Source organism: Ochotona curzoniae, unplaced genomic scaffold (genome assembly GCF_017591425.1).
Source record: "Ochotona curzoniae isolate NIBS_2020 unplaced genomic scaffold, NIBS_Ocur_1.0 contig_3520, whole genome shotgun sequence".
NCBI classification, from domain to species: Eukaryota; Metazoa; Chordata; class Mammalia; order Lagomorpha; family Ochotonidae; genus Ochotona; species Ochotona curzoniae.
This window is the reverse complement of record NW_024465894.1, coordinates 6,106,700-6,132,284: the sequence shown is the minus strand read 5'-3', so window position 1 is coordinate 6,132,284 and position 25,585 is coordinate 6,106,700. Positions and strand designations below refer to the sequence as shown.

Genomic DNA, 25,585 nt, shown 5'->3' with positions numbered 1-25,585 from the left:
CCAGCCCCAAGCTGCAAAGGCTGCACACAGATGCTCCAACAGCAGTAAACAAACCTGGGATGCTGACTGGTTTGGAGAGCAATGTGTTGGGTACTTTCGGGTACATTTTCATAAAAGATGATCTTTTTTTATTATGCTTGGCTCGGATTTTGACAGCTATGCTTTATTTATTTAGCATACCCAGGAAATAAAGTACCCCACATAAATCAATCTTCCTGGGGAGCAGAGCTTTAAGGGTTCTCTCAGAACCATTATTTTGACCATTCTTATGCAAATCTCTAAAAAAATACATGCTATAGATTTATTTCCAAAGAGTCTACAGTGATTATAATTTAATCACCACCGAGGACTTGGCTTCATCAGAAAGAACATCGGTTATTATTCTGTGTTGTGACACTGGAATACCCTAAGGAGCTGTGGAAATGTGAAGCTATTTTCCCCTAAACAAAATGGCCCTAGATTACAATGCTTTTAATTTTTCTGACAGCTTTTCGTAATTCTTCTGCCTTTTCCTTCCAGTGTCGGCCATCACTTCTCCCTAATGTTAATCAGTAGGAGTTCACGCAGTACGCCGTGGCCTTCGTCTCTTTGCAGAGATAACTCTGACCCAGGAGGCCTGAGGGGGCCGCCTCGCCCCTCCTGCACGGCCCTGTCCATCATCTTTCCTGAGAGCTCAGGGGCCTCCCTCCCTTCGGGTTCCCACACCCATTTCGCATGGCTGATGCTGCCAGGCACCTTGGGTTTTCCTTTGCATCTCCTGCATGCACACAGGCTGGCAAGGGAGGAAGGAAGCCTAGAAGCTTCTCTGGTGACCACAGGGGGTCACAGTTGAGATGAATCTTGCTGTAGACAACTAAGGAGGCAGGTAACTGACAGGGATCTGGAGCTGAATGGGAAGACATTAGAGTGGAGCCCCTCAGGTGCTGGACAGCATGCTCTCTCATCCACAGTCACGCACAGCCAACCTCTCTAAAGCTTCCTAACCTCCAAACGAGCATCTCAGCTCCTTTCTGTCCGCTAAGGCTTTTCACATTCCCACTGTCCTCCTGGAGTCTAAAGAGGCAACAGGCTTGACTTTCATCAGCCCAAGCTGGAAGGCAACACTTCCATAGTGTCGTCTAAGTGGAAGTTATGGGCGATTTGTAGCCAGATACCCACACAACGGCAAGGGACAAGGGGAAGACCAGGCCACCTTCCTGGTGCAGGTGTCCTCTTAACCCTCTTGGTGACTTGACTTTGTCGCTTTGTCTAGGTGTCTGACAAATGGGGGCCTGCGGCACACCACTGTCCCTGGGTGTCAGCGCATCCCACACGCAGAGATGGGAACATGAGACTCCTGCCCCAGCTGCTTCTGACCTCCCCACCTAAAAGAGCCGGGGCCCTTGCCACACAGCGGGGCTACTTACAGTGACAGGCAGGTCTAGAGGATTAAGAGGCTTGTCCTGCCGGCAGGAAGCAAAAGGCACAGAGAGAAGCAGACGGGATGAGCTTTCGGCTTACATTCAAACGAGGACTGGGAGGGAAGGGGTTAACAGAGCCAAGCCATCCAAAAGAGACAAGGACAGACAGAACCATGGATGTCGCGGTCCTCCCCTGGGAAAGCAGGCAGAGGCAGGTGCACGACCCCCACCTGCATTCCACCTTACTAAGCCCAGAATATTGACAGGGTAAGAAGTGTTACTTTGGGGCACCACTTTGGACTTCCATCACAGTCACCTAGAGTGCCAGGGTTGGAAAGGGCCAGTCTCTTCAACGAGGCGCAGCTGAGACCCAGCCTGGGTAAGGCCCTTGCCCAGGTAGAGGTAGGAAAAATGCTCAGTCAATCCAGGGCCCTTGGCAGGTGTTCATCCCCCCTTCTCACCCCCACCTTTCCGCCACCCCAGTTCTCCATGCCGTATCACAGGTGAGGGAAGCAAGCTTCAGCAAAGTAGAATCTGTTTCACATCACACAGCGACTTTCATCGGTCTTGGGCCTGCTGGCTTCAATAAGGATGCCCAGGGGGCCTCCCCTTCCTCTCTCTTGATCCTCTGCCCCAGGTGAGTGGGGAGAGGTTACAAACTATAGCCACACGGGGCTTGGGTAAAGAAGGTTTTCCAGAAAGACAGCTGTGCCCCATTCATTCACCTATTGTCTCAAGCTGCTTGGGCTACAATGGTAAGGTGGAGCCATGGCCAGACAGATGGTCGGGCTGGTGAAGCGGGGAAATCTTTTCCCTCTGGTTTTGTAGAGAAACGGTCCAACTCCTCATCCTCACAGTTCTTCCCCAGGCCTTCCTTGGCAAGGCCGCTGCCCTGCTGCCCTCTGACCATGGTGGCTGAGAGGCAGGACTCTGGGGAGAGTGGATTTCCACCCCCTGCATGGTAGTGTGTGGGGTGAGACTTGCCGTAGCGAGGCCCAGGTGGGAAGTTTGCAAAGGCAGCCACAGACCTGCCGCTTGTCCTCAGGAGCCTTCAGAAAGAGCGCATTGATCAGGGCGATGGCGTAGGTCTGGATCTCCTGGTTGGAACTGTGTTGACGGGGGAGAAAGCATAGGCAGCTCAGGAGGTTGAGTAGGATGGCCACGACTTGAAACAATCACCCTCAGGCTGTAATCGGGTGCTGATCTGGGGCTAAGTCTCACACAGACACATTCAAAGTGGGCATGCTCTTATCCCAGTAATTCTGCTAACAGGAAGGACTTCATCCTAACACAGTAATCAGAGACTCGTGCGTGATGTATTGACAAGGCATTGCACTAAAGTATTCTTAAACAGTAACCCAGTGCCTCCGCCAGCAACTCAGCGTATACCCGGGAATCCCAGGTAATGATCAGATCGTGTTTTAGGGTAAAGCTTCTTCACCTGTGCTCAGCGATGGGCTCAGCGTGTCTGTGAGCCCCAGACACAGTATGGAAGTACTCTTGTCAGTCCACTGTGGATTACTATGCAAAACAGGTGAGAGTTTGTAGTAATTACTGGATTTTGAAATGGTGTCTGAGATGCAAGCCAGATTTAGAGCTCCTTTTCTGGAGCAATCTTAGAATGGGGAAATGCTTAAGATCAATTATTCCATAAAATGATAATAATAATCAATGTACACGTATTATGTATAATGAGATCCGGTGACAAAAATATGCACAAAGACTGAAGGGACATTCAAGTTAAGGTTTGACAGTACTTATGTTTGGAGGTGAGGCAGCAGGCAAATAATTTAGTACTTTTCTGTATTTTCAAACTCTTTTGACTACAAACTTACATTATTTTAGACATACCCAACAACTACAATCATCCTCTGGAATCTTGCAATCCTGTCATTTGCTATGGCACGGCCACTTGCTGTATCTTGGATAGGTTCTGTGGTTCTGTCTCCATGGTGGGTGATGGGCTCCCTGGTCAGGCAGGGACACCTAGGCATCTAACGAAGGGAACCAATGTCCCTTGGCATAGCATGCAAGGGCTGACGACAGCACTGGGCTCAAAGCGTGTACAACCAAGTCCTGAGGAGTGCATGTGTCTAGTGTCCTGAGGGAGGCAGTTGGGAGTCATTCCCTACAGAGGGAAGAACCAGGGGTAGGTGTGAGGTCACAGGAAGACCGGGATTGTCTACCCAGAGTTTCTAATGTTCTTGCACTGGCCAGTGTCTCCATGTCCCCAGTCTCATCGGCCTTTTGTTTTAAAAGCTGAGGCTAAGAAATTTTTTAAAGGGATCAGTGGAAATCAGAGCTGTAAACAAACCATGGGGCTTTCTTTTTACTTGGATTAGTGTAACTCAAGACAGGGCTGACTGCTAGACACTCCCAAGCCTGGGAGCCAGCACTTCCTCTGGACTGGCAGTGGAATCTGGCCGCATTCTGGCAACATCCACTAGGCTTGACGTGAACAACAATCAAGAAGGAATCAGCAGGATCACAGCCCTTGTCTGGGAGAAGTCCAGCAGCCTTACACTGTGTAGACTGACTAAAAAGTGAAGTGAACAGAACTTCAAAGGATTCACCTGGCACCAACTTCTATTGTCCGGTAAAATAATCTATGATGTGCTTCTTAAAACAAAACAAAAGAAAAACCAAAGGAGGTGGGTCTTCAGCCTGGTGGTTAGGACATCCACTCCATACATCTAAGTACATACATCTAAGTTTGACCCCTGGCTTCACTCCTGACATCAGCTTCCTGTTACGCAGACCCTGGGAGACAGCAGTGATGGCTCAAGGAACTGGGTTCCTGCTACCCATGTGGGAGACTTGAGTTACTGGCTCCAGGCTTCAGCCCAGCCCAGCTCCAGCTGTTCTGGACTTTGTGGGGGATGAACCAGAGAATATGAACTCATTCTCTCTCTCTCTCTCTCTCTCTCTCTCTTTCTCTCTCCTTCAGCTATTTTGTTTCTCCGCTTTTTGGATAAATTGGAAACAAATTTAAATGTTTAAAAGCTCCCAATTTATGAAATACCTAACCTGTCTTGCCACCATGCTAAGCTCTTCCATCCACTCATCTTTTTTCAGTCCTCTTCCTCCATGAAAGTTAGGGTCTTGAGTTGAGAAATGGGTCAGAAGCGACCAGGCGTCCCGCTGAGCCCTATGAAGCAGTAAAGCCTGGATCTGAACTGGCACCCTGAACTCCTGCCTTCCTTGACACTTCTTGCATTTTAGCACAGCTCACGGCAAGCTCAGTAAATACTCATTCAACATATACTAATTAAGTTTTTACATAAAGTCAGGAGCTGAGTGTTCAAAATGGGCAACAGATAATAAAAAACAAAAACAAAAAACCAACACAGTATTTTATATAAATACAGACGTCACAGGAACAGAGACTTTGCCCTCAAAGGAGAACACATCAAAGACCATCGGTGTAGGGGCAGTAATGCAGAAGGGGCGGATGCGTGAGTGAACCGGTAGCTGCAGCTGGGACTAGGAGCCGGGCAGAGGCAGGACTGGAAGACACAAGCAAGGTAAGAGAACAGGAAGGGAAGGGCAGGGAGGGTCTCCTACTCACACCTGCAGGTGAGAGATGAGCTGTCCCACGGTAATCTCCTCTGCTATCTTCTGGTACAGACTCTGGCTGTTCAAGACCATGCTCTCCAGGATGGCCAGGGACCTCTGAAGAATGGACACGTCCACCAGGGGCTGGCTCACGTACCCTGCAATCTGGAGTCAGAGCAGGAGGCAGATCAGAGCTGCATGCCTTGGCACCTGATGTCAGCCCTTGCAGCTCTCTGCCCCCGAGGCATGATGCTCGTGGCCAGGGTTATCTGGCTCATGGTTACCCTGGTCAATTGGCCAGAAATTCCCTGGCCAAGGATAAATCAGTCTCGGATTCCAGCATCCACACAATGGTTACTTCCTCAAAATCTGAGACTTTAATCTTTTTTTCCAAAGCAAGGGTGTGGGTGTGAGAAAGCTCAAAGGCCGAATCAGCCTTTAAGTCTTTTCATCTGATTGTTCCCTCCTTAGTCCCATGCTACCCTTCACACGTGGCCATTTCACTTCTGTCCAAATATTTTCAGTGTGGGGACGCTGGCCAATGTCACAAGCCAAGGACAGGTGAAATTCTAAGTCAGTGGATATAATATTCATTAGCCTTAGTTCACATGTTTACTTTGACATTGCCCCTTCCAAAAGAAAGAGTAAAACAGAGTGGACCCCATCAGCCTGCTGAGTTCAATCTGATGACCCTGACAGTCTGCTGGGCAGATCAGAGAATGAGAGAGACTTCTTTTTAATCGGGAGACAACGAAAGAGCTCAGGGGGCCGTACTTGGGGACTGTGCTGGACAGGCTGGTTTTATCCCAAATCTCACTGACAGTTCATTTTTGCTGTGAGAGCCCAGGGCTATCTTCCCAGGAGGAGCCCTGACAGCACACCGAGTATGCATCCTGCAGGAGCCATAGAAAGATCGGTGTTGGAGGAGGAAAACAGCTGGCCCCAGAGCACAGAAAGCTGACCCTTAGCAGAGTGGTACTATTACCCAGTATCTCCTCCCCACCAGCCCGTGGAACATCTGGCAAGGGAGAGAAAGGAGAGAGAATGTCAGAGGCCTCACCTGCTTAATGAAGGTGATGGACACCATGTCCCAGGAGACAATGCCATGGTCCATGAGCTCTAAGAAGGCAGTCAGGGTGAATGCCAGCATCTCACTGTAGCTGAGACATGGGCAGCATACACACACACACACACACACACGCACACACACACACAGATAACAAAGATTCAGTCCAGAGAACTCAGGGGGTAAGGCAGCCACAGAAGGGATGGATTTCCATGTAAACACCCCTTGGGAAATCAGTAAGCCCAATGCTAAGAGTCTGTGTGTGCTCCTTGCCAGAAATTTGCACCATGAGGAAACAAAACCCCAGGCTGCCCTGCTTTAGCCTTGCCTTCTGCAGATGCTGCCCCTCAGGAAAGTGGAACTGCTCGTCTATTTCCTGAGGTCAGGACGACAGTGGACCCCTGTCAATCTGCCACACCTGTCGGGGAGCTTAAGGAGCTTATGTCCCACGTTCACCTGCTGGCCAAGACAGTGGAGTGCCCGAGGAGACAGTACAAAGTGTGGATGTGGGCTCAATTCCTGACTCAAGTACTAACTGTGCACATTTAATCTTTTCCAACTTCAATTCCTTCCTCTGCAGAGTTGGGTTAGCCACGCGGCAGTAGCCTGGGGGGCTGTGGCGAGAGCGAGCTGATGGGATGAGCAAAGCCCTAACGCGGTGCTGGTGCGGCAGGAGGATTAAGTGCTTTCTCCCTCCATCTCTTCTCCTTGGATGCCTAATCCCTCAGACATCTGGGCTGTGCTCCATAATCAACAAATCATCCTCCCACCTACAAAACAGGTTCAGACACACTCCCACTAACAGCATGCTCACAGCCACAGTGAGATGGGGACTGTCCCCATTTTAAAAATGGGGAAACTGAGGCTAGCTCAAGCCTGCCCTCCTGGGAGACTGCAGGGTTCCCACGTCAGCATGCACGACAGATGAGGGCTTTAAAAGTTTAGTGTGGCTGCAAGATCCAAGACTGAAAACAAATGTCTGTGATCAGTGGCTGGTTGTGGCTGCAAACTTCCATGGCTGATCCACCAGCTCACTCCCTGCCTGTCAGCTGTGGCTTCCACAGGCTTTGCTGGAAGCCCACTGGCTCACTGCTTGTCACAGGCACAGCTTCCCAACAGAGTCACCTCCACTCTGGAATATCACAGACCTGCTCATCTCCTCCCCACTCCCATACCCCTGCAAATACAAGGTGGGAATCCAGCAAATAGGTAGACCCAAAAGCAGGCCTGTGTGTGGGTGCCTGTGGGGTGGGAGGTGATGGCTAGGAGTAGGCAGACACCTGTTCTGGGAGATAATGAACAGTCAACCCTCCTGAGGCTCCCAGCACTTGCCATCAAGGAACTGACGCTGCTGCCTCACTTCTGGATACACTTGGCATAGCACCGGGTTGGTACTTGCCGGAAACTCAACCAGACTACAAGGCATTGGTCCACAACAGTAAGTTAGACCTCTCAGGGTGAGCCCTGGTGCCTGGCCAGGTGTTCAGAAAACTTATCTGACACAAAGGAGATGAGGAGACCCTGAGAGGATACTAAATCTAGGGGACCCTCGGAACGAGGGCTCAGTGCCACTCACTGGGACAAGAGCTTGGTTCCACTTTCCACGAGCCTTGTCAGCACAACGATGCCATCCATGTTGATGAACTCAGTGGCAAAAGTCACGTCGGCGGAGAGTTTGGCCAGCTCCTTCATGGCATCCAGCCGGGTCTCCATGTTGGATGACTGGGTCCTTTCCATCAGCTGGCGGGCGGCCCGGGACTGTGAGAGCAGGGACAGCACATGTGCCATCTGCTCCTTGCAGCTGGTTGCTACTCTGCGGACAGCTTGTGGGGACCTTCTTGGGGACAACCAGGCCCAAGGAGGAGAACTGGCTTTTGGTACTGCTTATGAGTTACTAAATAATGTTTACTGGATTAATCATGGAATTACCAGTATGCAACAGCCAATCTGTAGTAATCTGTATCTTTTCTGTCCCACTTTGACATATGGATTAACAAGCATTCCTACTGAGGAAAAACAAGAGAGAACCACTGCCTACGGCACATCATAAGGAAACAGATATTGGCTTAACAAAGGAGAGCTTCCTACTAATTATAGCTGTCAGACAATAGAAAAGGCTTCTCTTGAGATACTGAGCTGCCCGTCACTGCAAGCAATCCAGAAGAGTCTAGGCAACAAAGTGCCAAAGATGCTGTAGAAGAGTTTCTCACATTGGGTGCAGAAATTGATCTGATGACTCTACGGTCCCTTTTAGTTCTCCAATATGATAAGTCTGACTCTACTGTTTCTTCTAAGTCAGTACCCTTCCCCCTCAAGGCAACAGTACCCACAGATGGTTAGAGTATCGGGGAGGGCCAGCGCTGTGGCATAGGTGGTAAAACGGTATTCTACATGGGCACTGGTTCAAGTCCCAGCTGCTCCATTTCTGATCCAGCTTCCTGCTAATGGCCTGGGAAAGCAGAAGATGGTCCACCTGCTTGGGCCCCTGAACACACATGGGAAACCTGGAGGAAACTTCTGGTTCCTGGCTTTGGACTAGCCCAGCTCCGGCTGTTCTAGCTATCTGGAGAGTGAACCAAAGGATGGAAGATCTCTCTCTTTTCTCCCCTCCCTCTCTCTGTGTATTCAGCCTTTCAAATAAATAAGCATTTTTTAAAAGAGTATGAGGGTGGCAAGAGCAGTTAATTTGCAAAGATGACTTTCTGCAAATGATGGCTGGAGAAGGTGAGACTTCCTCCAGGCACGTGCATGTGTCTGAGCAGGTGCTTGCCTCCTGGCAGGGGTTGGCAGGGGCTGGCAGGGGCTGGCAGGAGCTGGCAAGCAGCCCTCCCTGAGGTCACTGACCTCTCCTGCTCAATTTAACTGTACAGCCAGAGCCTCACAATTCACCATTTCTTCATTCTCTCTCTTTTTAATGTTTTTATTTTTTCTAAGATTTACTTTATTTTTATTGGAAAGTGAGATATACAGAGAAGGGGAAACAGAGAAGAAGATCTTCTATCCAGTGATTCACTCCCCAAGCAGTTGCAACGGCTAGAACTGAGCTGAACTGAAGCCAGGAGTCAGGAGCCTCCTCTGGGTTTCCCGTTTGGGTGCAGGATCCCAAGGCTTTGGGCTGTCCCCTACCGCATTCCCAGGTCACAAGCAGAAAACTGGATGGGAAGTGAACCAGGGCCACCGGGACCAGAACCGGCGCCCATATAGGACCCTGGCGCGTGTAAGGTGAGGACTTTAGATGCTAGGCTACCATGCTAGACTCTCTCTTTTTAATGTTTAAAGGCAATTACACAATCACAGTTACAGAGAGTAACAGTTGCGGGAAGGAGGTAAGAGATCTCTCATCAACGGTTCACTCCCAGTACCCAGGGCTGTGACAGGCCCAAGCCATGAGCAGAGAGCTTCCTCTGAGTCTCCCATGTGTGTGCAGGGGCCATCTTCCACTGCTTTTCCAGGTGTGCTAGCAGGGAGCTGGTAGCAGCTGGACCTTGAACCAGCACCGCTATGGGATGCCAGCACTGTAGGTGACAGTTTAACCCACTATACCACCGTGCTGGCCTCCATTCTCTACTTTTTTAGGAGCGTTCACTGAATTTTCTCCACTGGGAAGTTAAGATTCTGAACGGCAAAATAGGTGCCTTTGTCTTTTTCCTTGCAGTGTTCAGTCAGTGACTGGAGCCCATTCCTGTTGCTGGCCACGCAGTCAGACCCACTGCCCCTCCTTCCCCGCTCCTCTTTGTGTAAAAGACGGCCTGCGTCAGAGGAAATCCTCCAAAGCCTGCGCCCCGAGAAAAGGTCACAGGAGACAACCATCTGAAGAGCACTGGTCTGCATCACACTTAGAAACTTCCAACCCCAAATGTCAATTCTCCTCCTGGGACAGGCTTTCCGGCGGCTGCCTCCTGCTTCCCAATGCGCTGCAGGGAAGGCCAATGACGCCGGGCTGGAGGCCTGTAAAATACTTCGGCACTTCCATTAAAGTGAGTCACTTCCAGGCTGTCAAATTAGCCGCGCTTGGCAGGGAGGGATGAAGTCCTCAAGGCGAGGAGAGTTCAGGGAAAAGTCGGGGACAAAACATGATGGTGAGGACAGAGGCAGGCCTACAGTCAGACAGGGCTGGGTCTGGGCGCCAGCTCGGCTGCTGACGGCTGAGCGCAAGAGACAAGGGATTTAACCTCTCTGGTCGAGCCGTCACAAGTCCCTGTCTCACTGGAAGAAATACGTGCCCACAACGAGCGCAGCCGGGCGCAGGCCTTCATTCAGTGTTAGCTGGTATTCCCACGTGGCTCCCCTCCTCGGGGGTGAACCAGCCTGCCGCTCACTAGGAACGCAGGTGCCAGCAGGCCATCATTTTCAAGAAGTCCTCCCACAAATGGAATCCAAGATGCATCTGCATTGCTGCCTTCCTCAGCAGCCTGGCACCCAAGGTGGCTCTGCTAGGAGACTGCGGCCTTCCCCTCCTTAGCCAGGATGGTTCTGTTCCGCTAATTAATTAATTTCAGCACCTTCCACCTTCCTCTCCCAGCAGGGTTCTATTCTGCTCATTATCCTTTCTTTCCGGCACCTTCCACCCTCCTCTCTTCCATCTCAATCTAGTCTGAAGGACACACAAAATACTGTGTCCCTGCCTGTCAGTGACCGAGTCAGTGGGTAACAGGAGAGTGTCTGGCAAGATCTCTTGCTGATCTCTCCAACTTTCTGCTTTTGGAACACATTCATGTTTATCTGTTTTTATAAAGCCCATCTCTCAGACTCCACAGCTCACCCCTGTTTCTACCTTTCCTGTTGACTTCCTCTGAAAACCAAGCTTCTTCACAGGGTGGCAGACTCAGGTGCCTCACCTTTTCACCTTTCTTTTCCTCGACCCATTGCCATCTGGCCAACCAACCACCCCACCACGCTGTTGCTAGGAAGTCCACCTGTGCCCTCCTGACCCCTCAGGCCAGCAGCAGTTGTTCTGATCTGTTGGCTTTCTCCGCTCATTAAAGAAGGTGGCTCAGCCCTGCCTCCATCCTGACCCTCTCCCTGCCCCCAGCCCCATGGGCAGTGCCCACCCCTGGTTGTGTTCCTACCCTTTTGGTTGCTTTTGCAATCACCTGTAGGGCAGGAGACACGGGTCATCTCCCATTTGTCTGCTGAGTGAAGGAATGAGCTAAGGCTGAGGTACTTACCGGGGAGATAGCCAGCTGTAGGATGGTCCCATTCTTAATGTCATTGCGAGTCTGCGTTGGAAAGAGAAAAACAAAACAAAAAGACCAAAAGCCAGCAAAGATCAAACATCAAGTGGCACATGCAGGCTGAAGCAATAAGAACTTTCTGTCATTTGAAAGTGCAGTTGGCATTCCCACTGCATAGGCTCCACAGGCTTAGGCCACCCAACCACAGACCAAAAACACCCCAAACCAAACTTGTGTCTGTCCTCAACATGTTGTTGCTTTTTGTTTTATTTTTTTCCTGTCATTGATTCTCTAAACATTAACAACTGCTTACATGGCATTCACACTGCATCAGGGATTAAAGCAATCCAGAGATGACTTCAATCACACCAGGGCTCTGTTGGTTCATATATGCAAATGCTTCCCATTTTATAAAAGTGACTTGATCATGAGCAGGTTTTAAGGGTTATAAAAGCAATCCCCCATAGACACCAAGGAACAATTGTAGCTGTAATGAGGGCCCTTCAGCTGAGCCCTCTTCTCCCAGGCGCTCCTTGGCAAAGAGCTTTCAAGATGCCTCAAGCATCCCAGGCTCACAGGATGTAACAGGTGCCAATTCCAGCCTCCATAAGAACACAAGGAGTGGTGCTCTCCCATCTGTCCAGGCTACAGCTCCTGACCTCGCAAACAGAAGCCGCCTGGACCCCATATCTTCCTTAGGTAGGACAATCAGCACGTCTCCCCAAAGCTGTGTTGATTTCGTCACTGCCCCATCCTGCTCTGACCATCCCTGCCTCCCGAGTACTTACCTGCTCGGTGATGTAGAGCTGGGGACCGTCTGCGTAACGGAGGGTATAATACTCTGGGTTTGGCAACGACCACCTGGGTAAGAAAAAAAAATCACATCCTACTTGGCCAGTCCTCTGAGCCTGTGCAGACCAATCACTCCCAGGAGAGATGCTCAAGAGACTGGCTGGCCTGTGTGCAGTGTGCAAGTGAGCTGGGTGGTGGTGGCAGGGGACAAGTCTTTAGGCTAAGTTGTTGAAAACAGAGGCTCCTCAGCCTTCCAGAAGGAGCAGGCACCTGAACATGAGGGTGGCTCTCAGGTCTGATGGGCCTTCACACAGGCCATTCCTGGGCTTCAAGAAAAACAAAGATCTGCAGGGACATGTGTGCGCCAGCCCATGTGTCCCTCACAAGAACCACACCCTGGAGACCTCCCAGACGCTCCTCACAGAAGTCCCTTCCAGGCTTCCCTGTACAACTTTAGTCTTAGCTGTCAATGTCAAAAACAAAGTCAAGTTCAACCTACCCATCGCAAACCTCCTTGATGATGGAAGCCAGGGGTCGTTTCTGAAAGAGAGAAACGAGAGATGCTCCAACAGCAGTTGCATCCCACACATAGCAAGGTTCTACACGAAATTGGGGAGTAAGAGTCAAGTTCCTTCCTGGTAGATGATTATTGTTAGTAGTAGTATTATCTGAAAGACGAGATCTCCCATCCACTGGTTCACTCCCCAGATGCTCCCAAAAGCCAGGACTAGGCCAGGCCAAAGCCAGGAGCCCAGAGCTCAGTCAGGGTCTTCCACACGGCGGGGGCGCGGGGGGGGGGCACAGAAACCACCGTACTTGAGCCATCTCCCATCAGCTGCCACACTGTGCCTTAGCGGGAGCCTGGAATCGGGACTGCATCTGGGACTCAGACCTCGGCACTCCGATGTGGATGTGGGCAGCCCAGGTAATGTCAACAGGGCCATGCTGAAGGCCCACCCTCTCGGGAAGCCTGTTTTGAAGCCAGGTGGCCAAGCTGGCCCAGGGTGGGCTGGGTCTTCTGTGTTGCAAGTTCTCACTCCTGATGCCAATTGTCCTAGGCCCTGAGGTCATCCTCTGCCACACGTCTTGTATCCTTTCCTCACCCTCTGCTTCTCCTTTCAGTAGCATACCTGGTCAATCTCCAGCAGCTGGGCATTAGCACCTGGCCACTCAATGGCCACTTTGACGATGTCTGATGGCGGGGGCATTGTTCCCAGGAGGTCCTGCTGCTCCACAACACACACACAGATGCCGCTGCCTGGGGAGAAAGCCAAAGTCACCAAGTACACGTTCACTTTTCACTCTTGCTATATATGTGTTAGGGTCAGAGACAGACATCACGTGAGAGTTAACACATGTAGCACCTTGGGTTGAACTTTTCCAGAACATACCACAATGTCTTGCTGTGCTTTTGTCTCTCTAGAGTAAATCAGCGAGTACAGCCGTGACACACCTGCCTGTCATCCACAAACCAGCCGGCCACAAGGCCTGTTAGAGCAGTGCTTTATTTCAGGGTCTAGAGGACACTGGGTGGACTAGTGTGTTCACTGCCAATTCCTGCCTTGGGAGGTGGAGAGGGGACAAACAGGTACATGGAGCTGGCCAGACCCAGGCTTTCCTCGAGTGAGTGGTGGGTGGGGGCAGCTGCTGGCTGCTTCTGCAGCCAACTTGGAGACTTCCTGGTCGGCAAGGCCCACAGCAAGGCCCTCGTCTCCTCTCACTGCCGCCATTCCTTCCCCACTCAAAGGACAGAACACGGAGCCTTCTCTGTGTGGGATGACGCAGAGTTCAGAAAACGGGGAAGAGAACTGGGACAGGAAATGCTATTTTAGTCCCTAGTGCCAAGAGCAAGGGCTGCTGCTAGGGGCGGTAAGGCTATCCCCACACAAAGGCCCTTCTCTAGGAGAACAAGGCCTTCAAAGTACCTCTGACCCTCTGCCCCGCCCCCCACTTTTCTCCAAAATAAAGGAAAAATAAATCATTTTGAGCAAGTACAGAAGATGTGCCCACGTGACCGGTATCCTAGGCAACTCTGATAGCTTAGTGGTATTCAAGCAGTAGCTGAAGCAGCTTCTCTCCCAAGGTCTGACAAAAGGAAGTCACTTGACCGCTGCATTCTTCCAGTGTCTGTTCACACTCCTTGCCTTCAGGTTCGGGAGAGACCTCTATCTTGATGAACAACACCTGTCTGCATCTTCCAGGCTTAACCCCTCACCGACACTCGCCAACAGGGACCACCCGCCTCTCCCGGCACACGCAGCATGGCTTTTGCTAAGCTGTTATTCATGGATGCTATCAATTTTCCAACCCAAGCGCAGATGACAGCTCTCGCAGCCCAGTAGATACAAACCTCTTTGGTGACAAGGGATAAAAGTTAGTCCCCCACAAACCCACAGGCTTCGGGCAGAGGGAAGCATTCGCAAGCGCCTCCTAATCAAGGTGGGTGCTTGGGCACTTGGAATGCCCATGTCCCCATCAGAGTGCCCGTTTGTGCCCCAGCCATTCTGCACCACACCGTTTCCTGCAATCGCACCTCATGTGTCCACGTGGGGGACCCAAAGGAAGTTGTAGGTTCCTTCCTGACTTTGGCCTGGCCCACATCTGGCTGTTGAGGACTGGGGACTGAACCAGAAGACGGAAAACCTTTGTCTCTTTCTCCCTTTGTCACTCTTTCATTGAATAAAAATCTTTAAAAAAGGAAAAGCAGCATTTCTGGCACATGACACCACTGTACAAGAAAGGGCTTTTCAGGGCCTATACTCAACTTTGATGTAGATAGCAATACTCCAAGTTTGATTATATGCACTCAAGCAGGACAGGCCTTCGAGCCAACTTTGTACAGAGCTTGTCTTTCCTTCCCTGAGCTAGCCTGAATTTAATTAAAGACTTACTTATTTTTGTTGGAAAGGAAGATCTATAGAGAGGAGAGAAAGATCTCCCATTTGCTAGTTCACTTTCCAAATGGCTGCAACAGCTAGAGTTGAGCTGATTTGAAGCCAAGAGCCAGGAGCTTCCTCTAGGTCTTCCATGTGGGTGCAAGGTCCCAAGGCTTTAGGCCAGTCTCCTCTGTTTTCCTGGGCCACAAGCAGGGAGCTGGATAGGAAGTGGAGCAGCCAGAACACCAACCATCATCCAAATAGGATCCTGGTGCTTGTAGGGGCAAGATTGGCCAATTGAACCATTGTGCCAGGCCCTAATTATTATAATTAAACTTTGAGAGAAAGCATAAGTGAGCTCCTGGCTGCTGGTGCATTCCCCCAAATGCCTTCAATGGCTGGGCTGCAACTGTGTGATGGAAACTGAATTCAGGTCTCCCACGTGGGGTGGTAGAAACCCAGTTACTTGAGCCATCACTATCGCCTCCCAAGCACTGAACTGGTAGGAAGCTAGAGTGGGGAACCAAATTCAGGTGCTCCCATGTGGGATAACATAGGCTAAATGCCTGCGCCCAGGCCTGGATCTTTGCTGTAAGTCCTAAGGCAACTGAAGTGAGATAGACTAAATCACCTTTAAAGTGTGTACAACTTCTACAGCTGCAGGCAGAATTTTTTACATGCGATTTTTGTACAGCTGGATCTGAAAAGAAGCCCCCCACCCCCACCATCACTTGCTCTGCTTCCACAGTGACAGAGCAAAGCAAGGGATCTCATCCCAGGCTTGGCACAACACACCATTGGACGCTGAGAGCTGGCATCCATCCTCACCCAACCAGTGAATCTGCTGTCATTAGCAGGTGTGACTGCACAGTGGTGAGAGTGTTTTCAAAGACTGCCATGCAATTTATTTGTAACAAAATGTCTGGAGTTTAAGTGTGCAATGTATATTAAAATGTATATAAATGAATACATACACACATCCTTGTAACTGGTACTCACTGCAGGACACTGCACACTGCCATCACCCTAGGAAACTTCCTTCTGGTCAACCCCCGCCTTCCCTGCGAAGGCGACCTCTTTCTGGCTCCTATCACAGTGGAGGAGTTGTGCGTGTGCAGTATGGGTTTTCAGACCACTTGTTATTTAGTCTAGATTCTTCCCCTTTTTAAAGTAGGCCATGTAGGAGGAACAGAAGGAACCCAGGGCTGGGATGATTGTCCTGCTCAAGAATGTAGCTGTCATTACAGCCAAGGGACTCTGGTCCAAATCCTAATTTCACTGTGGTATAGCCATGTCCCATGGCCCAAGTCCAAGTTTTCTTCAACTTTAAGATCTGATGGTTGAACCCACAGGTGCCTCAGGGTGTTTGCTAAGCCCAAAAGTCCACAATCTAAAGCAGAACTTAAGAATGCAAATGAGGATGCCCGTTTAAAGCCCTTGCCAAAAGAAGCCGTGACCTTATTTCAGTGTTGCTGCTAAGAAAAACGCAGTATTCCTACACATTCCTTCCTGCCGTCATCACTGGAGGTGAGCACGCTACACCTGACATTTCACAGATTGACCATCTCTTTGTTTAAAGCTGGCTCGGAATGACTCAGGGCAGCACCAAAAACTCAAGGTTCATGTTGAAACAGGGAAATCTGCAACTGCCAAGTCCACTCGAGACGCCAGGAAGCCATGATTCCTTCCCTTCCCACAAAGCCCAGTGGGCCTTTTTGTGCTAATGACCCTTTCCCCAGCCCTATCACTACAGAGGAGCCTGAAGTGGCTGCCAACTGTGGCTGGATGAATCCAGTGCTTTTTCTTAAAAGACAACAGTGGGGTAGGTGTTGCAGTATAGTGGTTTAGATCGTTGCTTGATGCCTGCATGTAATATCCAGGTACGGGCATCAAGCCCTGGCTATACTGCTTCCTACACTGCTGCCTGATAATGCATCCTGGAAGGCAGCAGAAACTGGCTCAAGTGTCTGGGCCCTTGCTCTCCTCCTACAAGACCTGGCTAGAGTTCCTGACTCCTGGCTTGGCCGATTCAGCCCTGACCATCATATGCATTGGGGCTAGCTAACTGGAAGGTTGAAAATTTCTCCTCCTGGTCCTCCACCCCCAGCTACTCTTTCAGGCAGATGAAAATAAATTGTAAGAGTCAGATTTTTTTTTTTTAAAGACAAAGACTAAGGGACTTGGGTGGCCCTGGAGCAGTAAAGGTCACAGTCAGCTTGCAGGGAAGCCAAAGCCACTCTCAAGCCACAGATGGGGAGAAGCACCAACAGCCTTTCGGAAGGAGCCACCCTGTGGGAGACTCCTGGCCCGGACAGACTGGCTGAGGTCAGACACAAGAAACCACAAAATCCCATTCAGAGATGGAAAAAGCCACCGGTTATTCTTCTGACATTTGGGATACTTGAAACTCCCAACCTCCTTTATACTAAATTGTCTGCATTTCAATCATCACAAGTGAAAAGCCTCAGCCAAGTTCTGAAGGAGCCCTAAAGCAGGGGGTCAGCACCGAGACTCACAGCGCAGGCCCAACATGCTGGAGTCGGAGGTACTTGACACTGGCTCAGTTAGTCCACTTGCAAGACTCTGGGAGCCTGGTGCAATGGCTTAGTGGTAAATCTGCACCTTGCAAGCACCAGGATCCCATATGGACACTGGTTCATATCCCAGCTACTCCACTTCCCATTTAGCTCCTTCCTTGTGGCTTGGGAAAGCAGGAGGTAACAGCCCAAAGCCTTAGGACCCTGCACCTGCATGGGAGACCTGGAAGAATGGGAGTCCTGGCTTTAGATAGGCTCAGCTTCAGCCATTGAGGCCATGTGGGGAATGAACCAATGGATGGAAGATCTTTCTCTCTGTCTCTCCTCCCTGTAAAGCTGATCTGCCTTTCTGATAAAAATAAATTACTCTTTAAAAAAACAACCAAAAAAAACCACCTCAGGCTGGTTTGTTTCTAGCAGATCCACAACTCTGCAAGGCTCACTTTATGTAGAATAGAAGGCAAAGGTGGCCCTCAGAAGCTGACGAACCACTTCCAGCCACTTGTTATGTTGGTGCAACGATCCTGAAAAACATCCCTGTTGTATAGGGAGACAAAGTGAGACATAAAGTTCCAAGGCACTGAAAGCTCTCGTCTCTCACTTTCCTCCAGCTATTCCCCTCTGCCAAAAGGAAGGAAGAAGGGAGATAAGAGACAAAAAAAGGAAAAAATGTGGAAAGAAAGAAAAGAGGGGCGGGGGGACATGAGAACTGGGTCTCAAGTCTGCATCCTGACTCCAAAGTTTGTTCCCCCTTCTACTTCCTTCACCGTGACGCCAATCATGACACTGGTCAATAATCATATTATGCAAAGGTAATATTAGAAGGGCTATACTCATTTTTAAAACATTTATTTATTCTTTTTTGGAAAGGCAGAATTACAGAGAGAGAATGAGAGACAGAGAAGAGGGATCTTCCATCCACTGGTTCATTCTCCAAAGAGCTGCAACAGCCAGAGCTGGGCCGCAGTCTGAAGCCAGAAGCCAGGAGTTTCCTCTGGGTCTCCCGTATGGGGACTGGGGTCCAAGCTCTTGGGTCACTCTCCCTGCCTTCCCAGGTGCATTACCAGGGAGCTGGATCAGCAGTGGAGCAACCAGCACTCAGACTGGGGCCTGTATGGTTTGCTGGTGCATCAGAAGGAAGGTGGGCTTGTGCACCACAGTGGCAGCCCCAGGGCTGTAGTCACTGGTTCCGCACAGGACTGCTGTTGTTAGGTGTGCTGCATATTATTTCTCCATTTCACAGATAAGAAGATGGAGGCACAAGGAAGTGCAGCACACACTCAGCATCACCCAGCTGGTACCCAGCACAGCCAGATTCCAAAACCAGACTGCTGGAGGCTGTTGGGCTTAAGGCTGCTGATTGGTGCATCTGAAGCTAATATACACAGAGTTAGGTCTCTATCATGATTGCTGGTGTTTCAAAAATAATGATTTATCGGAAAGGCAGAATAACAGAGAGAGAGAGAGAGAGAAAGAGAGCAAAGAAGTTTTCCATCCACTGGCTCACTCGTAAAATGGCCAAAATGAGCGGGGCCGGGTCAGACTGAAGCCAGGAGCCCAGAATTCCAGGTTCCCTCTGTGGGTGCAGAGTTCTAGCACGCTGGCCCTCTTCGCTGCTTTCCCAGACACATGAACAGAGAACTGGATTGAAACCAGTGCTCATATGGCATGCTGGTGGTGGCTAACCTGATATGCCACGACACGGGCCACAATCTGCTGGTTGCTGTAACAGGAAACGCACTTCACAGCCACTGAAGGAGCTCACACTGCTTCACCATCTAACTAGGTCCTTCCCGGCTCGGCCGGCCATCTGCCTGTGCTCTTCCAGGCCTCTACACATCCTCTTCTGTCCCTGGCGGTCAGAAGGGCTGCTCGCTGAGCTTCAGGTCCAGCTCAGACGGCCCCTCCTCTCCATTTTACATTTTTCCCTGGCAGAACTAAACCGGACTAGGAGTCCCTGCATTCTCCCTGCTCCTCCTCCGGCCACACACCGCAGTCTGTATTTACACCTCTCTCACTTCTTCCCTAATGCTTCCTGCTGGGCAGGTACAACCCCTGTGGTCCCCCAAGCCGGCCCAGCACCGGGCCCATGGCCAAGCCTCAGCAAGCACCTGCGTCTCTTCTTCCACTCCCAGGAGCCCGGGCTGGCTCCAAAGGACAGGCACGGATGGTGCAGCTTTTCTGGCGTTCCCACCACGCCCCCACCACCTGCAACTCCCAGCATGTCCACCACTACTCACAGCTGGGTTTTCCATCTAATATCAGGGAATGTTTTCCTGGAAAGTCAGGTTTAGCTGACCTTGATTCTCCACCCATGGAAAGGGGAGACGACCCTCTCCTGTCCCTCCTGTGCCAGCATCAGCAGCTAGGAGAAGCCGAGGCACAGCATCCCGTGGACAATCCTGGGCGGAGAAAGGATCGTGTACGTGTGGGGAGCCCTTCTGGCACGGCTTTGCTTACTCTCTACACTTTCATTTCAGAAAGGAAGTGGAAACAAGGTCGAAGCAATTCAATCACATTGCAAAATTCTCAGAGTTATAAATAGCCTCTTACTCCACCACTCAGCAGGTTCAATAGCAAGAAGGTGGGGGAGCTGTAGTTCCACGTCCCCGCCCAGGGGGGCCCTTCGTGTGATCCAGCCGCCCTCCACCCTTCTCCTCCTCAGCCCCTTCTAAGGCATTACCGATGGGAAGATGATGTGGAGAGTCTGAAATGTCATGCTACAGGAGACGAGCCCACACTGCCTGCTACAACGCATGACAAGGGAAAAGCCAGCTGCTCCACAGAGTCGGAGCAAAGTCGGGTGGGCTGGTCTGGAAGAAGACACGTCCACAAAACTAGTGTCCTCGCAAAAGGCCCCCCCGAGGAGCTTTATCAACCACCTGGGCTAACGCTGGGTTCTGGGGGGCCGACCATGGCAGCCCACAGAGCCAGGAAGTGAAAGCCCACCTCCTCCTGCTGCTGAGGAATCCAGGATGGGGAGCCAGAAGCGCCCCAGCTCCTCCCCCTCCCCGGAGCCCGAGCTTTCTGTTCTGTGCTCTGGGCTCTGTGGGGGAGGCCTGGGGAAGTTTGCTTCCGCCCTGCAGCAGGCAACCTCCAGAGGCAGGCAGGGGGAGGTCACACCTCCTTTCTCATCAAGAACACCATCTCCAGCAAGGCTTCCCCCTCTGAAATCTCCTCTGAGAAGTGACTCAACCCTCCCTGCAGAGTTGCGGATTTAGCGGGGTGATCCACCAATCAGGGTTCTAGCACGCACAGCTGGGAGGCAGCTGAAGACAGCCCCACATGATTCAAAGCCACTCAGCTCTGTGGTGAGCAAAGAGGTGGGGGGAGAGGAGGAAGGGGGCGAAGGAGCTAACTGCTGGGGCTTTGGCCCCTTGACCCCTCCCTGGAGAACTCCCTGTGCTGCCAGTATCCCTGTACTGAGAAAAGGCCACCCGACCAGCCCCTTGGGCCACCACCTTGTCCAGCCCACTCACTTCTTCTCAACCTTCAAGGCCCAGACTGTGTGGCTGGCTGACTCCTTTCAACTCAGGTGACAGCTGAGCCCTCCTGTGCTCCCAGAATTCTAGGGGAATTCTCAGACATCTGCTGATACTTCTCCACACCCAGTCTCCTCCCTGGCTACAAAAGTGGCACCTGCATGTGGGCAGCAGGGGCAGGGCAGTCCTCCCAGCCCAGACCCACCAGAACCTGCCTTTATTCAAGAGCCCAGGGAGGCCCAATGTGCCTGGAGGTGGGGGTGGGGTGGGCTGCGGGCCAGCCAGCCCTGACATCAGCACTGCCCACCCAGGTCATCTAAGCCCACAGCTCTGGGACATCTGGCAGCTTGCCTGTATATCACCCACCCCACCATCTACAGCACAGGGGCCCAGCAGACGGCTGTGGCTACAGAATTTTACAGAAAACATCCCCTCCAGAGAGTCCCCAGAGCTGATCACCTCTACAAGAAAATAAATTTCCAACAGAGGATTAGCCTCCTTTCAGAACTTTCCAAATTCCTACCAAGTAACCAGGAAGTGGCTGGGGTGGGGGGGGGGTGGTCAGTGTTTACAAACCACTTGCCTCTTCCTGGACAAAATGATGGAGAGAAACAGAAACTTAGCTGCTACAGGTCGATGAACTCAAAGAACCCTTTCCCAGCCACACGTGACCAGGGACGCCCGGGGAGCTGGCGCCTGGGCAGGCAGGGATGGGGGATGCAAAGAAAAGGCTCAGGCTACAGGCCCAACTGCTTCAATAGGAACCGGGACAACACAGCACTGTTGTGGTTATGAGGTCCAGCCAAGCGCTCTCAGGAAGAAGGGGGCAGAGATCCAGGGAACTGGCAAAGCCACACCACGGTGAGGACCAGAAGAGCACCCAGCCCCTCAGCTTAGGCCAACCCCCGTGGCTCTGCTCGCTCCCTCCCCTCATCACCACCAAGCCTCTCTGGAGCTCAGGGCTGGTGGACGTGAGAACGCTGGGGTTCGCGGGGTGGGTTCTCGGATGATGCTGAGGCGGTGTGGCTTAGCAGCGAGGAGCTTGCATTCCAGGGTGAAACCACAAGTCTAACAACGTTCCCAGTCACAAAATGGAGCTGGCAACCTACCCTTCCTGGGAAGCCACTGGGAACATTAGATGGGATAACACATGGAACTCATCAGCCAAGCCCCTGGCACCGAGGAAGCTGAAATCTGTGTGAACTTGAAGAAATGACAAGCACACTGTAGCCACACTTCCCAACATAACTGTACCAGGCCATGGCACATCGTTCATGACATGACAGGACACACACAGCGGCAGGCAAGCGTCTGTCAGTGTGCTTCGAGCAGTGTGATCACTACTTCCTGGTGGAGGAACCATTTTGATCCCACCAACTCAAATTCAGCCAGCAGGTCGAAGAGCCTGCACGCTCAAACGCCTTTGGACGCTGTGTAGAGAAGTAAATCAACCAGATGGCCAGGACTGAGCCACCTGCTAAGCAACACCCCGCCTATGGGAAGTTGAATTCAGCGTTTCAGTAAATCCATTGCACACCTCGCAGTCCCTGGCTCTCCACCACACCCCAGGGTGCTGTGCATCTTCTTCGGGTATCTTGTGTGCTCCGATCTTGTCTTTTCAGCACCGTGGCCTGGCACCAGTGTGGCCACTGGCCTTCATGAGCAGCTGCTGGACCACAGGGCTAGGCGGCCAACCCAAGCACAGGGCTCCTAGCACCTCTGCGATGCTACAGGCTGGGGCCAGGCTGAGTCAGAGCAGCTGAGCCAAGCCGCAGTGACTGAGTCCAAGGAAGATTTGCCTCGAAGGCTTCTCCTCAACTGCATCGAATATGCTTGCTCCTGGGCCACCTGGGCAGGTGGTCCCGAGACATCCAGACCCATTGTCTCAGTATGAAACAAGCCAGAGCATGCAGTGGCCCCGCTTCCTGCCCTACTAAACCTCATTGGGGACAGCACGAGTCCAGAGAAGCCCAATAGGACAGCATGAGGCCTCATCTGGCCCACTAGAGAGGGTGCCCCTGGCAGGAACCTCAACAATTAAATTCAGAGGCAGTCACTTGAAAGAATCCAGGGGGAACTCAACCTCATCGTGACCAAGTAACAGATGCCACCACCTGATACCTGATACTGCAGCCCCAAGCCAGATGTAGCTACTACCGAACATCTTCAGACTGTGAGGAGAGGTGGGAGGTCCTAAGGGTAACACACATCCCCACTTCAACAACTTAGTACAAACATTGTAAACATACCCCATTAGCAATGGTTTCATATTGATACATATTACAACAATGTTTGGAACCCAGAAGGTGACAAAATACATGCTCACCCTAACTTCGCACCTGTTCCTTTTTATTTCAGGAGGCTACTAGAAGAATTCAAATGTGAAGTTTACTGTTTTGCCATTGGACAGCATCCCTGTAACATGGAGTCTGACTACACAGAGTACTCCCCAAGCCTGCCCAGGACAGTATCTGCGATCACCATGCCCAGCCCCTCCTGTGAAGTGCTGGGTTGTGTGCTGGGCCCTGCAGAGAATGGAGAACACAGCCAGACATGTCTTGCACGTGGCACCTGTCTGGAGGGACAGCTATGCACCTGCACCTGGTAACGTGGCAGGTGCACCAGCTGTGATGGAGAAGCATGCAGGATGCTTAAGATGGTCACGAATGCTCCTTGGAACACCTTGCAGGAGATGTGAAAGATGGAGAGAAAGATGCCAGATGGAGCCCCAGAAGTGGAGGGGTGCCACCCAGTGACAGGACCCCCCCCCCCCAGGAGGGCCAGACTTGGGGCATAGAAGGGACAGAGAAAAGTAAGCGAGAGGCAGAGCAAGCAGGACTAAGGAGCACTGGCCTGTGGCTAGGGGAGGTCAGTGGGGCCGGTCCCTGGCCCTGGGTGCCCATCTAGCGCCGGGGGGTCAGCCAGTTTGAAGCCCGAGCTCCCCACTTTCACCTGCATTATGAAAATACCTCTTGGGACACGGTGCCCAAGAGTCCCACAGAGAGAGTGGCCTTGGCACTTGCGTGCAGAGCAGTTGGGCCATGCCAGCGGTCCAAGCGAGGAGCGAGGCCTGAACCCAGGAAAGGCAGTGGGAAGCGAACGCGGCTACGCAGCAGGCAGGGGCTGGTGGACCAGGGACGGGGGACGAGGTCCAGCAAGGACCCCCGGGGCTGGGACTGGGGCCCGCAGCTCTGGCCAGGCCCCATCCCGTCCCCATCCCCGCCTCCAGCGCCTCCATCCTCCCACTCTCCTCCACCCGCTGCTTGGCCCAGCCCCCGCTCCCCACCACGGTTCCGCCCGTCCTCACTTCTCCATCGGGGGCCCGGTCCAGGCCTGGGGGGCGCGGTGTCCCCTAGAGCCGGGGCGGCCCCTGCTAGGCCGAGACCCTCGGGGGCCCCGACAAGCCAGGGCGGTGCAGCCCCGGCCCGCCCTCCCAGCTCCTGGACCCCCGGGGCCTAAGCCAGCCGCAGCCCCTGGCTCCCAAGCCCGCTGGATCGCTCCTCCGTGGGCGCCCCGGGGCCCCGCACCGCCGCGCCCCACACTCACCAGGGCGCCGACCTAGGCCCGGCTCCCGCGCGCCCGGGTCCCGCAGCCTCAGCAGCCTCCGCCCGCCCGGCCTTCGAGAGACCCCGCCCCGCAGAGCTCGACGCGAGCTCCCATTGCTCCATTTTGCCGTCGCGCAGAAATCTCTTTCTTTCATTGGGCTGTTTATCTGTCACTGACACAGGGGCGGGTGTGGCGGCCTGGGAGGGGGTGGGGAATGCAGGCAGTCCCCGCCCCCTAGTGGAGGCCTCTTAAAGACACAGGACGCCCTTTCCTCGCGCGCCGTGGGGCCCAGAGGAGCGTGGTTTCCAAAGCAAAGCCATGAGGCGGCTTCCACCACCCCTCACGTCACCCGCAAACTTTTCGTTTGTTTTCGTGCACTGCCCAGGAGTGAAGCAAAACGCGTTGGTTCTTTGTGGCTAAGGAAAGCCTGTGGGGACCAAGCTGACCTCTGGTGGCCCAGCGGGCACCTCTACGGGGGACACCACTCCGGTTTAGGGACCCAAGTGGGAGGTGACAGTTGTGTCAGGGGCTGCGCGCTAATTATACCGGCACTCGGAGTTGCCCGTGGGCGCTGAACGAGGCAGAGGGGCACCTAGGCGGTGGCATTCGTCACTGCACCTGCAAATCCGCACCGGGTCCCAGGAGGCTCACCGCCACCCAGCAAGGTAAGCGCGTTGGGGGTCTCATTCTTCCGAGGGAGAGGGGTGAAGACCACCGGACCGACCGGAGCTGGGTGGGTCGCTGGGCAGGTGAGGATCCCCATGGTACCCGAGTCGTGCGGCCACTTCGTTGTGTGTTATACAGGAAGAAATTGAAGGACCTGGTGCGATAACTCAATAGCTAAATCCTCACCTTGAAGGTGCTGGGTGCCGATTTGTGTCCCAGCTGCTCCGCTTCCCACCCAGCTCCCTGCTTGTGGCCTGGGAAAGCAGTAGAGGATGGCTCAAAGCCTTGGGATCCTGTACCTAACTGGGAGATGTGGAAGAAGCTCCCTGTTGCTAGCTTGTTGCAGCTACTGCGGGAGTGAACCAGCAGATGGAAGATCTTTCTGTCTCTCCTATGCATATATCTGATCTACCTACCCAATAAAATAAATCCTTCACACATACACACACACACCTGAGTACTCCATGGCTGTATGCTTGGCGTGCAAAGCA

General features: G+C 52.3%; 1 protein-coding gene across 2 annotated transcripts in view; it reads right to left on the bottom strand.

Moving 5' to 3' along the window:
* Nucleotides 1-24,462, bottom strand: part of ELMO2 (engulfment and cell motility 2) — a 36,853-nt gene extending 12,391 nt beyond the window's left edge. The window contains exons 1-10 of one of the 2 annotated variants that reach the window (XM_040981376.1): nt 24,429-24,462; nt 13,118-13,245; nt 12,487-12,527; nt 11,984-12,056; nt 11,190-11,240; nt 7,598-7,779; nt 6,016-6,115; nt 4,969-5,120; nt 2,429-2,507; nt 1,407-1,442 (exon numbers count right to left, since the gene is read on the bottom strand). In XM_040981376.1, the coding sequence (XP_040837310.1) occupies nt 1,407-1,442; nt 2,429-2,507; nt 4,969-5,120; nt 6,016-6,115; nt 7,598-7,779; nt 11,190-11,240; nt 11,984-12,056; nt 12,487-12,527; nt 13,118-13,195 (792 nt within the window). In that variant the 5' untranslated portion in view covers nt 13,196-13,245; nt 24,429-24,462. Of the gene's footprint in view, nt 1-1,406; nt 1,443-2,428; nt 2,508-4,968; nt 5,121-6,015; nt 6,116-7,597; nt 7,780-11,189; nt 11,241-11,983; nt 12,057-12,486; nt 12,528-13,117; nt 14,206-24,428 lie in introns of those variants that run through there. The other variant, XM_040981377.1, reaches the window with a different exon arrangement.
* Between the last annotated feature and the right edge of the window lie 1,123 nt (nt 24,463-25,585).